At 32.8% G+C, this 19,229-nt stretch overlaps 1 protein-coding gene across 2 annotated transcripts in view; it reads right to left on the bottom strand.

Moving 5' to 3' along the window:
• LOC134541911 (nuclear pore complex protein Nup98-Nup96) overlaps positions 1-19,229 on the bottom strand; it is a 182,432-nt gene that overhangs the window by 142,691 nt on the left and 20,512 nt on the right. For both annotated transcript variants that reach the window (XM_063385654.1, XM_063385655.1), the window contains exons 2-4: positions 8,323-8,394; positions 3,772-3,981; positions 3,203-3,448 (exon numbers count right to left, since the gene is read on the bottom strand). In XM_063385654.1, coding sequence (XP_063241724.1) covers positions 3,203-3,448; positions 3,772-3,981; positions 8,323-8,377 — 511 coding nt within the window. In that variant the 5' untranslated portion in view covers positions 8,378-8,394. The remainder of the gene's footprint in view (positions 1-3,202; positions 3,449-3,771; positions 3,982-8,322; positions 8,395-19,229) is intronic.

Genomic DNA, 19,229 nt, shown 5'->3' with positions numbered 1-19,229 from the left:
TAAATACAAAAGATAACTGATCTGTATGGGAAACATCAGGTGTAGAATCAACTATCAGTGAATAATATTTGTCCTGTCTAATCTCATTTAGCATGTGTTTCCGAACTTCGTTGCCCATTAGCTCAATGAATTCTTCACATATATCAGAAGATACGATACATGACCTTTTCCTTTGTTCCCATGTATCCTTAAATGTTCCTGTAAAAAAGGATCAAACTGAGCAAGGAGTTCCAAAATTCCTAGGTAATTACCATTACGAGGTGATCCAAGCATCTGATTATCACCACGAAAAGGAAGACCACGACTGCACAACAATTTTACAAGTGCCACTACTCTAACAAGAACATTCTTCCAGTAATTTGTCTCAGTAGTCATTTGTGCATCAAAATGTGATGAAATTGACATTTTCTTATTTTTTCTTGAAACCCATTTTAAAGAACATGCTTTGTGTTCAATACTGTTTTCATGCTCCCTCAATTTTTCTTCTGTTTTCTTCCAATTAGAAAAACCATTTACAAATTTTGATAGTTTACAATTACTGAAAAGTTTGCACGCAAAGCAAAACAAATTTCCCATACATTTAGAGTACAATAACCATTTTACCTCCTGTTGCTCTCCATTTTCAAGAACTCTCACAAATGCAGATGTTGTTAGTTTACGAGTACATTTTGGATATTGCCTAGCAGAAGCTGTGTAGTCTCCATCATTATTACTAAAAAAGTCCGGCCCCTTATCAAAACAATAACTAATCATTTCGTCATTGATATTGCCAGGCCATGCCGTAGGATCTTGCTGGATTTCTTCTATTAACACTGCACTATCAAACTCTTAACTTCTTTCAGTCCTAGCTCAGTTTCTAGAAGTTATGGGGATTTCTGGAGTTGTGTTAATGAGATTACAATTATCTATTTTAGTTACTTCTGTGTTTTCTTTAACTTTATAAGAGCTTGAAAATGGTAAAGTCAAAGGCAACTTACCATCACAATCATATGGTTCTAGTGTTTGAGGAGGTTCATGGTTCTTTGTGAAGAAGGTTGTAAGTTTTGGAAGTTTGTTTATTTCTTCTTGTTCTCATCTTTTTGCTTTACATTTGGAAGCACCACTATCAAATTTACACACACTCATTTTGTGACATTATTATAAAACACAACCAATTAGCAATTATTATCAAACTAAAACTCTGGTGTAGTATCAAGGTCTGTTTACATTATTCCCGCCTGATGGACTTCTCTATTGTTGAACACAACTACCAAAATGAATAAACATCATAAACAAGTTCGTATGATTCATAAACCAACAAAATCATTAAAAGAAATAAAATCATTACTGCAAAAACAAAATTAATAGCTTTAAAATCTCACTAGAAACATATTTTGTTGCACAAATAGATTAAAACAGGGATATTGATTGTTGTTCGTCAATCTTACATTAAAAAGTTTTACGCCTACATTAATTACATGACATCTTTTGGAACTAAAACGAATCACACATCACATTAATCGACCTCTCGAATCGAACAATAGCACCCGTAGCGCCACAATCGCTGTTGTGGTGTGTAATGAATCCGCTCGCTTTGTCCGCAGTACAGTAGTTATCGGCGACCGGCGTTAATGTCGGTGACTTACTCAGTAGTTATAAATAAAACCATACAAGTTACAGCACGGTGTGGTTTTATTGTGGAATCATGCTTTTCAAAACTAAATAAATAGGTAGGTATCTAAATTTACAGACAAATTATTATTACGCCAGATATAAAATGGGAATTCACTTTAAATATTGATATATTTTTTTAATAAAATTTGAGGCCCCCTAGAATGTGAGGCCCGGGGCAAATGCCCCTTTTGCCCCCCCCCCCCCAGACACGGCCCTGATTTAAGTTATCTAGCAATAAAAACCACAAAAGTATACACGTATTCTACAAAAATAAAATCACGTGTTTAAGAGTATGAACACTAAAATTAAATTCCTTTATAACTACAAAATATTTAAGGAAGCAAAATAATTTTTGGATTGTCTGAAAATACTCAAGTTTCTCTCAAAGACAAAGCAAACCTTTAAATCATACTAGTTGGTCCATTATTTCAAGGTTGGTATGAGAATAGTCTATGTCTAGTGTCAGTCCTCTGGCAATGATAGAGGCAAGGGCCATGATTTAATTACAAGGAACCAACCCACCCTGCAGAGCATACAGGAAACCATGGGATTACACAATTGGATAACCAGACTGTGATATGAACACTGAAATGTGAGTTCAGTGTATTCATAATTTCTTTCATACATAACAATGTGATACGATAGTGTATCTTCCTGTGGTTTAAAAAGGATAAATTGCGTCAAAATAATATATATAGTAAGATAAGAGTTCTTTAAGAACTATGCATGAAATAGCACATGCTGTAGCAACTGTTACATCCATAAACATTAAACAATAATCACAAAACACATTACTAAGGGCAGAACTCCGCTAGAACTGTAAAATATCAATTTCTGCAGAGAATATGCCTTACCACAACACTCAGGCAAAGAATACATGGCCATACCAAACTAGCCACAGCCTGTGCCTCCACAATACATATAGCAATGCTCTAGCATCTTGTAACACTTGCTCGGAATTAAGATGCTGGCAAGTAGCTCGTTAACTTGTCGCTAAAACAAGAGAGCCTCCATGCCTTTACATAACATTAATTTCTTTCACTTGCACCCTTCCATCGATTCAAATACAAAATTTCTTTCTATTACACCCTTTCATCAATTCCAATACAAAAATCTTAGCTTCCACAACCCATAACCCACCAACTAGACAACATATCTGCACAAGTGCATCTGCAAGTACCAACCCAAGTAAATGTAATTGTGTTGATATCATTTTAAAACTGAAATTAGTTGCCCAGTAAGTGTTTTTTTTATTTGTTTGCAGAAAAATTTGGCATGCAATTCACAGATTTTATCCACATACTTAAGGGAAAGGGAAGAAATTTATTTTAAGTAAATATTAACCTCAATGCATTAATACTACAATTGAAAAAAAATGAATGCTACTTGAAACTGTGTATTAAGTTTTCGAACAATATCTTAAACTCTGTAAAGAAATCAAATCTGGGGGTAAAATAGTTCCTTAAAAATTATATCAAAATGTTATTACTGATAATACAAAGGTACTTTAATAACAGTCCATAACACTGCAGAATAACAAGTGCAGTACCTCCTGATCCAAAGAGTCCTGTGCTAGTGGTTCCACTTGACTGACCAAACAGTGAAGTGGTCCCTGGTGTCTGGGCCTGAGTTTGCTGCGTCTGTCCAAACAGGCCAGTGCCAATGGATGAGCCAAAGCCTCCAAAAGCTGGTTTGCTCTGGCCGAAAGCAGATGAGCCAGTGTTACTGAACAGCCCCCCAGTGTTAGCATTCGGCTGGGCACCGAACAGACCGCCACTCGTGTTAGAACCAAAGCCTACAACACAAACAAAGTACGTGTAATCAAGATTAACTGTACAGAACGTGGATGCACTAAATCAACCACAAAATGCAAAGACAAAACACAGGATTACTATTTAAAAACATTCCACATAGTAAAGTAGATATACAATATATGGGGAGCAAAATCCATATTTAACTTTAGTAGTAGAGCCACTAGACCAAAGTAAATTTTTCATGCTTGAAAACTACAAAATCACAGACCAAACCCCGAGAAAACCAAAAATCATCCAAATAACAAGTGAAACCTATGAATAAACTTCAGCAAATCTTAAGTGATACAACAATTCCTATATTTACCGCCAAACGAGGGCTGGGTGGTCTGAGTCTGGCCAAACACTGGCGTTGCGGTCTGACCAAAGAGGCCGCCAGTGTTCTGGGTGCTACTGCCAAACAATGGGGTGCTGGTCGACCCAAATGCCGGGGTACCAAAACCAGTTGTCGGGGTCTTCCCAAATGTCGTCGATGCACCAAAAGGACTGGCGCTGGTGGCTCCAGTAAATCCACTACCTATAAACAAATGCTCGTCAACAAGCAGTTGTAAAACGATACATTATTTTCACTACATAGTATAAAACAAAGTCACTTCCCGCTGTCTGTCTGTCCCTATGTATGCTTAGATCTTGAAAACTACACAACGGATTTTGATGCGGTTTTTTTTTAATAGAATAGTGATTCAAGAGGAAGGTTTATATGTATAATGCATGCATAATATAGTAGAGAAACACTGATAATTTCATAGGTTTCTAATGTCATGTAAATAAACACATTTTTTTGTGCTTACATTGCAAACACTGGCTGAACCCTACGAGATAGATATGTTGTTGATAATTGTTGATTATCTTTTGTTTTTAGTCGAGCAAATAGTAAGTAAAATATTTTTTATTTAATTATAGAAAATCGTAGTTTAAGGTAAGTAAGGTAATTAAGTTCAAAAAAGAACTGAACAGAATAGGTATATTTTGTTGTTATTTGTTGATTATCTTTTGTTTTTAGTCTATATTTATATTAATATTAGTATATTTAGTATCAGCATTGCACCCGTGCGAAGCCGGGGCGGGTCACTAGTACTTTATAAGTCATGAATAAGCCAGCAGCATTCACATTTAACCTAGAATTGTTTCAATTAAGTAATCCATTTAAGATCTCATCATCTTGACAAAATGTTACAAATGGAACTAAGCACTTACAAATACCTCAGCTCTTTGGGTTAACTCAGTCACATGATAGAGATTACACTGTTATAGTGGATTAACCATTCAGTTCCCTATGAGTACTTCTATACAAATTTTGAAATTGCTGCAAAATTGCTAACATACATATGTAGTTATTTTTCATATGTATTTTCCCCTGGCATGAAGAGCAAAAATGTTCAAATTAGTTATAGACCACCTTGTATTCTACCAAACACATTTATAATAGTGTGTTAGAAATATTGTGCACTGCTTTTAAATATTATTTTTGGCCTAAATTGAAAATATTTTTCAATATTCTTTGGTATTTCCATTGCTAGTTGTAGTGCTGTAAGTGGTCTTGCTAATCACCAATTGCATCTATGTATATAACACAGCAGTGAATAAACATAAGTAATGTTTATCCAGATCTATGATTACCCTTAAAAAGAAGCAGTCCGTATCAAAATGAAAACTGCTCCAAATAATTTCTTAACCTTATGTAATATCTATCTACCAACAAAAACAACCCTTAATACTTATGCTATGTATTTTGAAGCTCTAGATCAAATATTTGTCAACTATCAAGACAATCTTATAAAACTTGGTGACTTCGATGTACCAGGTATTGATTGGTCCTTTAACCATACTTCCAATATTGCCAATGCTTAAATATAAGCCAAGGCACAATTTCTACTAGATTTTACTTCTAATATTGATCTAATACAGTATAATAAAATATGATCTTCCAAAAACTTATAGGACCTTTTTTCTTAAACCTGTCGCAATGTGAAGTAGAAAAAATTGAAATACTTGAGAAAGAAGAATTATAACATCCGCCTTGCTTATTAAATTCTATATTGATGTTAACTCTATGAATAATGTTAGTGAGTCCATCTTTAGGAACTATAAACTTGGTGATTATCTTGGTCTTTATAATTCTATAAAAAAAATCATGACTGGTCCAATTTCTATAATAGGTACTTTTGATGTTTCTTGCAATCAACATGGCTTCAGTAATGGTATGACTACTACTTTCCTCAATCCTGTTTACAATAAAGTTATTAACAGGGGGCAGGTTGATTCCAGTTATTTTGATCTGGCAAAATCCTAAGATACTCTCAATCACTCCATTTTATTCATTAAATTATCTAACTTTGATCTCAGTGATAATGTCATAATTTCATAAATTGGTTTACTAGCTAAATTGAAGACAGATTTTTCTTTGTATAACTTAAACATAATTCCTTATATTTCGCTAGTTCTGTTGTTTCTAAAGGAGGTACTCTATCTCCCTTCACTATTCAATATATACATTAATGATATAACTCAGGTTCTTTATCATATTTCTGGTCTATTTTTTGCTGATTACCTTAAAATCTACAGAGAAATTATTTCCTTAAAAGACTGTTTTCTGCTCCAAAGAGACATTAATGAAATTGACATATGGTATAAAATCAATATAGCCTCCCCTAATAAAAATATAACTAAAATTATTTCCTTCACTAGGGAAATACAACCAGTTAGACATGTTTATTTCATTGATAAAACACAAATTTCATATCCTCTAGTATAAAAGATCTTGGGTGTCATTTTGGACTCCAAATTGTTTTTTTCCTCTACTATTGATTCCATTCTCTTTACCTAGCTTTAGTCAGATACAAGCTACAATATTGTTCAGTAAAAATTTAATCTATTCAAAATAAAATTTTCAAAATAATACGACTAAGACACTATCAGATACCTCATTTAGATTTTATTTCTAATCGTAGAACTTATATGGATGCTCTCTTTGTATACAATTTCTAAAGTACAAAACTAAATTGCAACCATTTACTCGACAATACTGATATTCAATTCCTCCAGTTAAATAATTGCCTACAATCTACATTATGTACTTTGAACTAAAAAAAAAATATTTAATTGCTTTATAACTTGTTCTATTTTTGTTATAGTTAGATTATTTTGCAAATTGCACATCTAAATTGTGCTTTGATTTTGTTCTCATCTATGTTCTGTTTTCTTGTGGTCGATACTCGTATGCTGTGCTTGCTGTTTGTTGTACTGCTTGCTTGTGGTGTATCTGCATGGTAGGTTCCCTGCAGGTACTGCCCACTAAAGCTTAGTCCTAGCAAACATGCAGTACCTGGCAGCCCATAGTGCCTGCTTTTGCAGTATTTTGTTTTATTTCTTTAACCTATATTTTATATTTTATTTTAATTTTTGTGTAATTTGTGTATTTATTCTTTCTGTAATTATTATTGTTGTTTGTATGTGTATATAAGTATGTCGTGCCCACCATTAAAGTTACCAAACTGTCAGCGAGCAAGTTGCAATAAAAAATATAAATAAATAAAATATATGTGTACACACACAAATGCACACACACGGTTTATTATTATTATTATTATTTGTACTTCATTCTGATTGCATAACAATCGGAGGTGGATCCAGATAGAGGCATAGGAGCATGTACAAACAGACCACTCCCCCTCCCCAAAACTAAAAAAAAGTGTAAAAGACAATCTGGATAAAATAGCCTTTGAAATAAGTTTTCTTAGCTATTTCTTTTTAATTTTTAAACAATAATCAAAATTTAATCCATAACTATTAATAACTTAATCTGTATCTTAATATCTAGCATAGCATAAGTTATAAGTATCTATAAATATATTAAGTCAATTTCAAGCACTCTGTAATCCTTGTATTATTCCAGTTTTTCAACTGGTATGTTTTGCAGGAAAAGAAAGGTATTCTGTTAAGAAATTTATTAATGTCTTAACCTGTTTATTTTTTATATAAGATTTATTGACCGTTTTTCCAGTTTTAATAGGCAGGTATTCCAGACTCCCAGAAGTCAATAATGTAAGTCCCTCCTGATAACATTCACTCACAATTAATGGTGCCTATGTCCAAGAAGAAATGCCCATGCAAACATTTTTCTACCATCACACACACTAGTTCCTCAATCAATGCAGCAGTGCTAAATTGTACAACTGCTAACCCTTTGCTTCTCAATACTGCCCAAAATATGTAGGAAAGAAAGGAAACCATTTCAACGGTCCACCCAATCCTATCCTACAATATTTATATAGGCTATACTAATATTACCATTACAATACTATTTCTGTTAAACTCTGTATGAATTTAATTACTGGATTTTCAAGGGTGTTTGCCACCTACAAGCTATTTTAATATTTGTAATGTAACAGTAAATGTTAACATAATGCAAGTACAAACATTATACCTAATGAAAATCTTAAAATACAAAAATTAGCTTATAAAATACATACTCTTTCATATTCAACATAATTCATGGTTATAAACATACATGCCTGTATTTAAGAACACTTGTGATAACCTTATATTATGATAGAGTAATTACAACATCTTTCTTTTTGTATGTAATTTCTGTTTTGAATTTGTATTCTTTGGAGGTGACAAAAAGAAAAACATTAAAGTATCTGCTGTCTAGTAATTTAGTAGACAAAATTAGGTACCATCATTATTTAGTAGACACAAAAAATACCAATTGGAGCACAAATTGAATTATACAGTTTGAACACAAAATTTAGAACACTTAATTTATGTTTTTTTCTCCCAGAACATAAAAATATTTTATTCCACACATAGTAAAACCTAAAAAAAAAAAAAAAAAAAAATCACAAAAATTACTCACCAAACGCTGGTGTGGCAGTTTGCTGGCCGAAAGCTGGCTTCAGATTTGGAAACATTTTAGTTGTTCACATTCCTGAAATAAGAGTAAACACACAAATAATTTTTCAAGAAGTATCCCAAAATGCACATAAGAAAATTAAATTGTAATATTTAAAGTAGTTTGTTGTAAAATAGACATTTAAAAAAAGCTTAACACATTTATGTAGAAACACTATTAAGAGGCCGTGTCACAAATTTGCGCTCCTATCTATATCAATGTTATTTTAAAAGGCAGTTTTTCTCAAAGTCTATAAGAGGTAGGGGCCGGAAATTTTGCCTACTGAAAGTATACAATACATTTAACATAACCGCTTTTTTCAAATTTAGTTATCATATCATATATTATTTCTGTGATGAAAATAATATTATCAATATTTTGATTTGTCCAGATACATTGAAATTTTGCTTATATTTATAATTATTTAGCAAAAACTGAAAACGCCATTGAAATGTATTGCACATTACCTTCCGATCAGTGTCTTCATGATCATGATGGGTTTATAAACCTGGGTGTAATCAAGTCTTTAACAATTACATGACAACATTTATACTTAATAATTTGGAGATATGCCTTTTCTATCCTCAGCCCCTGAGCTTTTACTATCTGGTCTGGCGACGGACCTGACACTCTTCAACCACCCCAGGGGTCTCCGATTGCACATCTTATCAAAAAAAAAAAAAAAGCTGTTCGTTCATTTGTTTTTGTGTTCGAGCGAAGGTTTACTTCTCCATAAGTGCCACAGACTTCACACATTTATGCCAAGGGAATATTCCGCTGATGTGACGCTATACGAATGTATTATTCGCGACCATACAACTTTTTTGTTTGTCATCGGGAAAATGACGCCGCAGTTTGATTTTTTGTGGTGATATAAAATAAATTTTCTTGCTAGGGAATGTTCATTTTGAATTGAGCATTTTTAAATGTCAGCGTAGAATATGCTTATCTGCCCATTTTGTTTCTTTCCATAATAATGAGTAAAGTTAACATTGTCATAGACATTTTATTATATTCGTTTGCCGTCCAAGTACAAATGTCACACTATATCGCACGTAATTCTATTTTTTACTAATTTGTTAGTTGTCATTTTATTTAAGTTATAAATAACAGTAATAAAAATTATTACTTAATAGTCCAGAATAGAGATTGAGTTATTATTCATTTAATAGGAGTTTAAAATATGGTACTACATACATATTTATATTATCTTGTTGTCTTCTTTGTAACTTTACTGGAAGAATGGCATTTGGTATGTATGTTAACTCACAATGAAAATACTTCAGAAGTACTCAATTAACAGTGAACAACCTAGGGCCTATACTAATTTCATTATGTTCATGAAATATAATTGATATTACTAATAATGAACTGTATGTGTTTTGCGTAGAGATATCGTACGAACTGTATGTGGTACAGACCAACATTAGCTAAGACTCTGTAAATAAGTAATTTCAGTTAATGTGTAGAGAATATTAAAAGTTAGAAATAATGATATATATATAAAACAATGCAGAGTAATCAGCATAAAAATAGAAGTTGTTTTTACGTAGCGCCTACTGGAATGTATATTTTGTGTTGAATTATGTGGTATGATTAGTATTCTCTTATTGTAAGATGTGTTTTGTTAAAATCTTATAAAACATCACTTACTGTTGAAGGATTTTCATTTTTTTTGTGATGATCTTACTTAAACAAGTTTTAATTATATTACACATGTATATTTTAAAAGCATTTTAATGTATACTTATAGAATTGTAATAGGCTTTATACGGACTCTCACGATGCATGTGAGCATCTATAATTAATAGAGACCGGAAAAATTCGCGGATTCATTCGGCGATAGGCTAGAAGTCAAATACATATACCTTTTAGATGATTTTGCTATTGGCTTACTGTTCATCTGGACGAATCTCAACCAATTATAAAACACCAACCAAAGAAGGATCGAATCACAGACAAACAAGCTGAGACGACTAACAAGTCAGCAGCAAATGAACTGCCGTTATTTGCCCGAGTGTACAGGGGAATGTGCAGTCTATCCTGAAGGCCGTCGAAACCGCGAATTTTTCCGGTCCCTAATCTACATCAATATTATGGCCGTTTCACAAGATAAAATATTTATTGAATTCAATCTGTTGCATTCATTGTACATGATTTTCGATATGTACATTGAATTCAATACAAATTGAAGATGTTACTCAACTAAGCTTATTCTTATTAACTTATAAGTATTTTGTTTGTTCAGTACATAAAAGTAAAAGATTCGTTATTATTTAAATAATGAGCATCTTTAAGCAATAACGTTTTCAAAATATTTACATAAACATAATGGAATATATTTTTTAAATACTTTATATCTACGATCACATCAACGGCAGTATTATGTAATCAATGAGGTAATGAAATATCCTGAAAGGATATTTTCTTCTCTGTAAAGTAAATTTGTAATGCAGCCCTCTTAATGTTAGTCTTGTGAGTTATTTCGTCTTCTAATATGCTACAGCAATGTATAAAATTAAGTTTTGTTAGTGTTTTAGTCTTGTGTAATGTGATAAATTCAATATTTTTTTTGTATGTTCGTATTCATAAAGGTAGGCTACATATCGTATTAAGATAAATAGTAATATTTGTAAATTTAAATTCTTTGAAACAACGTCGATAAGAGGTTCACCTACCTCTGTTAAACTGTATGATGGTGCATTGTAAAAAATTAGGTAGTCTGACTTAAGTGAGATTGTATTTAGATTGTGTGTGATGCATATGCAATATCTAAGCATATGCATTTATGTTATTATCCTTTTAAAACGTTACATGATGAATTTCGTATACTTTTTAATGTCAACTAACATTATTTTTCACGGACTATTACATCCAGATAAAGAATAATTACCACATGTTTGAAGATTAATTGTATTCCGATACGTTTAAAGTATTAAAATTTTTAGTTTTAGTTTTAGATACGACTCATACTACATTTGTTAAAGTGAGGTTTCTTGATTCTGAATCCCTGCATCTGCAATTTCCTAGTGAGCCGCCGGTCAGATTGTCATCCTCTCAGATTGTCGAGGAACCAGATACATTTTTCGTCGAGTAAACTCGAGCTGTCAACCTTCCCACTAATCCTGTGATAAGGGTATAGTAGCTTTATCACGCGCTGCGGCTACAGTTCCTTCGGTTGAAAAAGCCACTAAATCTCACTGTTAAAAGAGAGAACTTCTAGAGCAGAATATTGGAAATAAACATTTACTGACACGGCCTCTTAAATGTTACTTTTATACACAATGACATAAAATGATTAAAAAAAAGTGGATTATTACTATGTACAGTATAGTGAATTGCAATAAAATCGAACAATGAAATGTGAGATGATGCTACAAGAAACATCAAAGTACAAGTATTTCACAAAATTAAGTGCAATTAAAAAAGTACAAAATTTGATCAACATTTAAAATTAAATCATTCTAATTCAAAGATATTGACAAATTAATTTATGAATCACATTTATTGGGAAAAATAGACGTGTGCTTGTTACACTCAATGTTCCCAATACTGGTACAGTAAGTACTTTATGGCTACTTCTAATACACAAAATCCATAAGTATTAAAAATTAAACAATATATTATATCACAGTTGAAAAAATCTTACAGTTAAACATCTTAAGCTACACAGTAGGCTTAATAAGTCTCCACCTCCCCCTCTTTTTTTAAGAATTACCTAAAGGAACAAATATAAGCCTACACAAACAGAAATACATATATCCTTTAAAAAAACCTATAGAGGTTAAACTGAGTAGAATCTTTCCACCAAATAATTTTCACATTAAATAACATGATCAATGTGTACTCCTGTAAATGTGCAATAAAAATTTGTTTTCACAGCTTTGGTCAGATATACAGATATTGGTTGTTATGAAACGGTTGTATGAATAACTACTGAATATTCCTACAAATAATGGTTTGATTGACCATTTTAGTTTTAGTGTGAATCACCATTCAGTTAAACTAAGCATACTGGAAAAAGGCCCCGCCTACCTGAGTACACATACGGTGTGAAGAGCTTTAAAAAAAAAAACAGATGATTTAAAAACTGTTACCTAAAAATATTAGTTAGGTCTCAGTCTGTATACAAAAAACATTTAATATTCTGAGGGCTGATGAGTAGTTCTGTTTATTCATTATTAAATTATATTTAAAGAATGAAAAAAGCTAAAAAGTGTGTTTTAGAATAATTTTTAGCCATGAAACACCCAGTACAGATTCTTGAAGCATTCACAGGACTTGCATTACACCTCTTATGCAAGACAAGAAGATTGTACACCAGTTCAGAGTTTATGTTTTGAGACGATACCGAGCTAAACACCAGGGCCCTATTTCATAAACGTTACAATTCTACAGGTGACAGGTGACAATGAATTGTCAGACATATTTACAATTTGACATATGTTCATTTCATAAAATTTGACAAGTCTACACATGTCACGACAAATATGTATAAATGTATGACAATTTGACATATAGGCTAGCTGTTTCATAAAAGTTTAAAGCTGACAGGTAAAAATGTGACAAATGTGTCACATCTGACAGGTAATACTGTTTTATGAAACACAGATACGTAAATTGTATTTAATAATTTTACAAATTTGTAATATTGTCAGAGTGGAAGTGACAAGTAAACCATTTAGTGTCACCTAATGATTGGTAATAACAGCAGTGCAATAATGTGTTAAAATAGTGGGTTAATTTTATGTGATTGGACATAATGGACAGTAGTAGCAGCATTAGCAGTAGCGGGAGTGATGAAGAAAGAGAAAGACGAATTTGTAGAGTTTTTAGGCCACGGATTAACCTAACCTTCAATTTCAGAGAAATTCCGCATTAGCAAGGTAACAGCTGAATACATTATAAATAGGTTAGGGCAACAGTTGCAGACAGAAACAAAAAGAAATCATGCTCTTACTGTTCAAGAACAACTTTTGTGCGCATTGCATTGGCTGGGCACAAGAGCACAATATCATGTAAATGCAGATGCACATGGCTTATCAAAAGCCACTATCCACCGATGTGTAAATAAGTTATGTCAGTTACTGGTTCACACCTTTCTTGGAGAAGAGGTTGGCTGGCCAACTGAATCTGTCCAAGCAATTCCACAGCTTTTCATGAGTGTAGCAAACATTCCAAGGGTTGCTGGAGTTGTAGATGGGTCATTGATCAAGATAGATGCCCCACATGATAATGAAGTCTCATTTGTAGACAGGAATGGCAACAATTCAATCAATATAATGGTAGTGTGTGGACCTAACCTAGAATTTTTGTATGCCAGTGCTTGGTGGCCCAGTTCAGTAAATGATGCACAAGTACTACAATGTTCATCGTTGTCACAACAGTGGGAAAATGGATGGAGACCATTTCCACATGCAATATTACTGGGAGACAGTGGATATGGATTAAAAAAGTGGCTTATTATAACAAATACCCCAATACAAATAACTCGGACAAATGCTCTTACAAGTTTTCTTCGAGCCTTTAAATCTACCAGACGACTGGTGGAAAATGTGCTTGGTATTTTAAAAGAGAAGTTCCCATGCCTTAATCATCTGAGAATGCAGCCAGTGTCAGCATGTAACATTATCTTGTCTTGTATAATTGTGCATAACATTGAGAAACGCCTAGGATCAGAGGTGTATGAACCATATAAAAACAATGAAAATGTAGAAGGCGAGGATCAGGAAGCTCATGAGGATGTTGACGCAGCTGATCCAGAGGCTATTGCAGTATTGCAAGAACTGATACATGTGTTTGAACATTTAAGTGGTTTCTTTGTTTCTAGCCATATACATATCAATGAGTTTGCTTTGTATCATGCACTGACATTTCCATTATAATTAAATCAACAAATATTTATCCACTATTATAAAAACTGAAACGAATAATTAGGTACAAAATATGCATAACTATTGAAAATTAACATAAGCTTGTCTTGAAATGTCCGTTTAAATATTTTGGTTTCATTACACAAGATTATATACATCAGATGTTAATGTGTAGAACATATATATTTTATTTTCACATGTATTGTTAACAATGACAATAGCATCTTCAATTACACTGTTTGAAACACCAAATTGCAACATTTCAGTGTTAACAGGAAATATTGTTGAATTTGTCAAATGAGCTGTTAATTCAGATGGCGCAAGGCCTGCTTCTTTTTCCATTTTCAGTAACTCTAGATCCATTTTAAAATGTTTCTCGTTTTGCTGTTTCGAGTTTCTGTACCAGTAATAACGTTTGCAGTTTAATTTTTTTTCTTCTTAACAATTCATATTCCTTCTTTGCAGAGTTTATGTTTTTTCCCTTGTGTTGCCACTAGTGATGGGCAGAACAGTTCTTTTGACCGAATCGGTTCTTTTGGATCAGTTCCGTGAAAAGATTCGTTCAGAACGATTCGTTCATCTCGGTCAATTCGTTCTTTTCTGTGTATGGGATCTGGCTCTTTTATCAGGTGTCGTAACTCGTTCATCCTTTAGAGTATTAGGTACGTGTTTTTGTATTTGAATTTGAACATTGCTTTCCGTAGCCAGTGAATCACAGTTGCGTATATGAAACAAGATTATTTATATTTTATTACTTTTTAAGTTACAAATATTAATATATAGGCTATTTACACTCTAGTGACAGTAAAGTGTTTACATGTAGACCAACACATTTAGAGAAAAAAAGACAAAAATTTAATACTACTACTGCGATTCAATATGAAGAGAAACAAATGAAGTACATTAATTAACCCAAAAATGGTAAGTTTGAACATTTGTAGTTACTTTCCCTGTTATTTTTAATTCATAGTTTTTTTTTGTTTTTTATTTCCAAATTTGTGTATGTGAATGTGAAAAAGCAATTTTAAACCACTACTTAACAGTTGACATTTTCAGGTATAGATACTTTTCATGTTACACTATTTTATTTGATCAGTTATCGTTTGCTCTTGTGAACATGCGCACGCTGTGATTACTAATTCTTCAGACTCCTGACGTCATGAATCATTTCACGAACGAATCAGACCGGGCGCGTGGCCGGTTCTCTCATCTCGTTCTCTCGTTCTCTCCGCGTTTTCGTTCTTCCGAATCTTTCAAGGTACCGGCTCTCAAAGAGCCGGTTCTTTACATCGCGAACGAATCGCAAGATTTCGTTCTCTCAAAGATTCGTTCTTTTTGAACGAATCGTTCACGAACGACCCATCACTAGTTGCCACCCGTGCTTGCAGATGGTGTTTGATAAGTACCGCTCAAATTGTCAGATGCATTTTAACACGTTGGTTCAGCAACACCATCTGCATTATTTATGATAACTTCTCCAATCTGATTTCCTAAATCCTCGTGATATGCGAATGTAATTGCAGCAATGTCAGTCCCAGAAGATTCAGGAGCCATTATTCCTTCAAGAACAGGTGATTCTTTTCCAATAATGTCAATGATAATATGATCTGCCTCGTCATAAATATATTTCTTCCCACCTGCACTTCCCGTCTTTGTTCTGTTATCTTTTTTCTCCTGGGCATGAAAAAAATTTAGGTTTTAGTAATTGAATTATAATATGCATCCTATATCACAAAGGCGTGTTCCATTACTAGCACAGGCAGATACAAAAGCTGAAATTTTTTTTTTATTTCTTAAACCATATTAATTAGACTACTGAGGCTAAATATTAAGTGTTATACTATACTAGCGGCTACTTGTTGCAAACACATGAAGGTAATTGTTAAGACTACCTACGCTTTGAATATCAGCTAAACTATTGATAATATAAGCAAGATTTATTAAAGAAAAATACCTCTTTTGTTACGAAAATGAGTCGCCTGTAAAAACGTGCATGTGGCACATGTTTATTTTTTTCCGATTTTCGTAGATTTTCTGTTCCACAATCAAAACAAGCTAAATGTTACATGTAATTTGTACACAGAGACTAACCTAACATAACATCACCAAACATAACCTAACTTAACCCAACCTAACATAGGTTTATTTACATCAGATTATGTATGCTTACGTTAGGTTTGTTAAGGTTTGGTTACTTTTGGTTAGGTTACATTATGTGATGTTAGGTTGATTTAGGTTATGTTAGGTTAGTATCTGTGTACGAATTACAAGTCCATACATTTATTTTGCTTGTGGGACTTAGAAAATCTCCGAAAATCGAAAAAATAAACATCTGTAACATGCTCTTTTTGTCTCTCGCGACAACTTTTCGTAACAAAAGACGCAATTTCATTAATACACCTTGCTTCTATTATCAATATTTTAGCCGGTATACGATGAGTAGCTATACCTAAAAATTATTCACATGATTAACATGCCTCTGTGTCCATTGGTACCTAACTTAATAATCTGGTACACATACAATCTGTACTTAAAATTGTTCTCTTGCGCCAGTTTTGCCATGTAGTATCCCTAAGATATAATACTTCCATCCAATTTCTTGTAAAGGCTCCGATGGCTTTCGCTTTTTCAGTTACGCGTTTCCATGTGTTCATTTTCTGTTCATGTGTCAAACAGCATGAAAATCTTCCAAACACCACCTCCTTTCCCTCACAAATGAGGTTTAAAATACTTATCTTATCCACACTGTTCATTGTACTGTATGTGTGAAGGTTATATATGTCGCATAAATATTTTACTGCTTACTTTGTTGTGGTACAAATTGATAGTTCTCTAAATGCAAAGGTATGGCAGGGTTCGATTATCGCACGCACCACTTGAAAGCCAACTAATGTTTTGACATACACATAACCGCGGGCGATTGTTTTTGGCCACATAAAAAAAAAAATTGACCTACAATTAATTGTCACATACGGTCGTGTCTATGAGACAGTTGTTTTTAATTGTAGCTATTTAAGATTCTTTGCCCGTCAACCTCTTTTTATATGAAACGTACACTTGTAATTACAAATTGACATATTTGTAAATTTTGACATAATTGTCGCATATGACACGCCTGTCGAGTTTTATGAAATAGAGCACAGAGATAATCACACTTATCATCCTACCTCACAACTCTATAGCAAATTTAATTTCAGTATGAAAAAGTCTACAATAATGTTTACAAGAAACGAAATTGCAATAGCAATACAAAAATATCGCAATTTTGTTACATCGTTAGCGTATATATTATTTTTAATAAAGGCAATAAAAATTACATACTCAATATTTGGAATACAATAAATACCTCAAGCCCTACATAATTGCTGCGATATTCACAATAAATGCTTTTCTTAAATATAGTAGTTAAAAAACATCGTAAATAAATTATGAACATACATATTATGGTGAAGGAAAGTGGACACTATCACACTGAAAAATCTTAGAGGGTAGTTAGTTTTCCTCATCTTATTTCTTTCTTTGCATTTTTGGTCTTGTTCGTTAAAATATTTCATGTTCAAATACTTGATATGCATATACGTTCTTGTCCTCACAAAACAGCATATATCTTCTTCTGGATATTTATTTTCAGTAGTTCCGCAAATAATTTTAGTCAGTGATTCAAAAATCCGCTCTTTTTTGCACAAATTGTTGCCATGAATATTATCAAAACACATTTCAGCTATCTTTATTAATTCAAAAAATTCATTAGTGGGACATTTTAAGTTACCCTTTGATTGTACATGTATCCAGCTATCGTCCTCCAAATTAAAATCCGTAGTGCCAAGGTCAGGATATTTATTTCTGAAACGGTGAGCTATATAGCAAGAAACATATTTCAGCCCTTCAAGAGAAATTTCGTCACTTGAAAGGGGCCTGGCCTCTAAATCTAAGTCTATTTCTTCCATGTCAGCAAGATCTATTTCATTTAAAGGTGATTTCTCTTGAAATGTCTTTGTAAAATACATTTCCTTGCACAAAAGTAGTTCTGTAATTTCATTCTGATAAGCACTGTCCTGTTCCATTTCATTTGACGAAACATCACTTACCAAACACATTTCGTCTGTCTTCTCATCCGTGTTTTTCCGTTCAGCAAAAACTGCTGCAGAATGTTTTCACAATATGTAGTTTATAATTCTGTATTTAAAGTAAATGGGCGACAGATGCGTATTTTGATGTCCCATACCTCTAATATACGGAGAGAGAAAAAACCACTCTAACACATCTTAGTTCAGTTTAACTGTTAACAAATATTTAGGTTAACAGGTCCTATACATATTTCCGAATGTTTTACTGACTGAGTTATACTGGACATTAATTAAATTGATCGCTGATATTTATTCTTTTAAACGAAATTTTGGATTTATCATTTTACGTGAACTCTAATGCATTAAAAAGTGTAACGCAACACTACACACAGGTAGTGATGTCTAGTGCACTGCCCTATGCACATTAGTTAACAAAAAAATAAAATGAAATATTAATTACTGATAAATAATATCTTGATGTCGTGATACAAGTAACACATGCTTATCTGATATTTATCTAAATTAGAATACGAAATAGGAAGACAAAATAATTAACTGATTTTAAGACTGATTTATTACTTACACACGAATAAACAAATACCACGTATCCCTCAATACAGTAATTCCATTTGACCAAAATATCACTCCAATTTTTTTTAACTATCGTTGCCAGGTACATGGGCACGACTTCGCAAATGTCAATGTTTCACGTAGAGTTAAAAATGGATTTACGGTTCGAAAAATTCACTAAATCATAAATTAAATCAATTGTCCGATAAAACATAAGACCTATAGACTCAAGACCACTAAGATAGTTGTGCATTGTATGTTCATATGATCGTGCCATTAATAATACTGAGAGGCTAATTAATTTAGTAAATATAATATTTAATAGCGCCTGGTTTAAGTTTATCCCAGCAACATCAACAAA

This window comes from Bacillus rossius, assembly GCF_032445375.1.
Source record: "Bacillus rossius redtenbacheri isolate Brsri chromosome 4 unlocalized genomic scaffold, Brsri_v3 Brsri_v3_scf4_2, whole genome shotgun sequence".
Lineage (NCBI taxonomy): Eukaryota > Metazoa > Arthropoda > Insecta > Phasmatodea > Bacillidae > Bacillus > Bacillus rossius.
The sequence above is the reverse complement of the archived record's forward strand: the minus strand, read 5'-3'. Positions and strand labels throughout refer to the sequence as shown.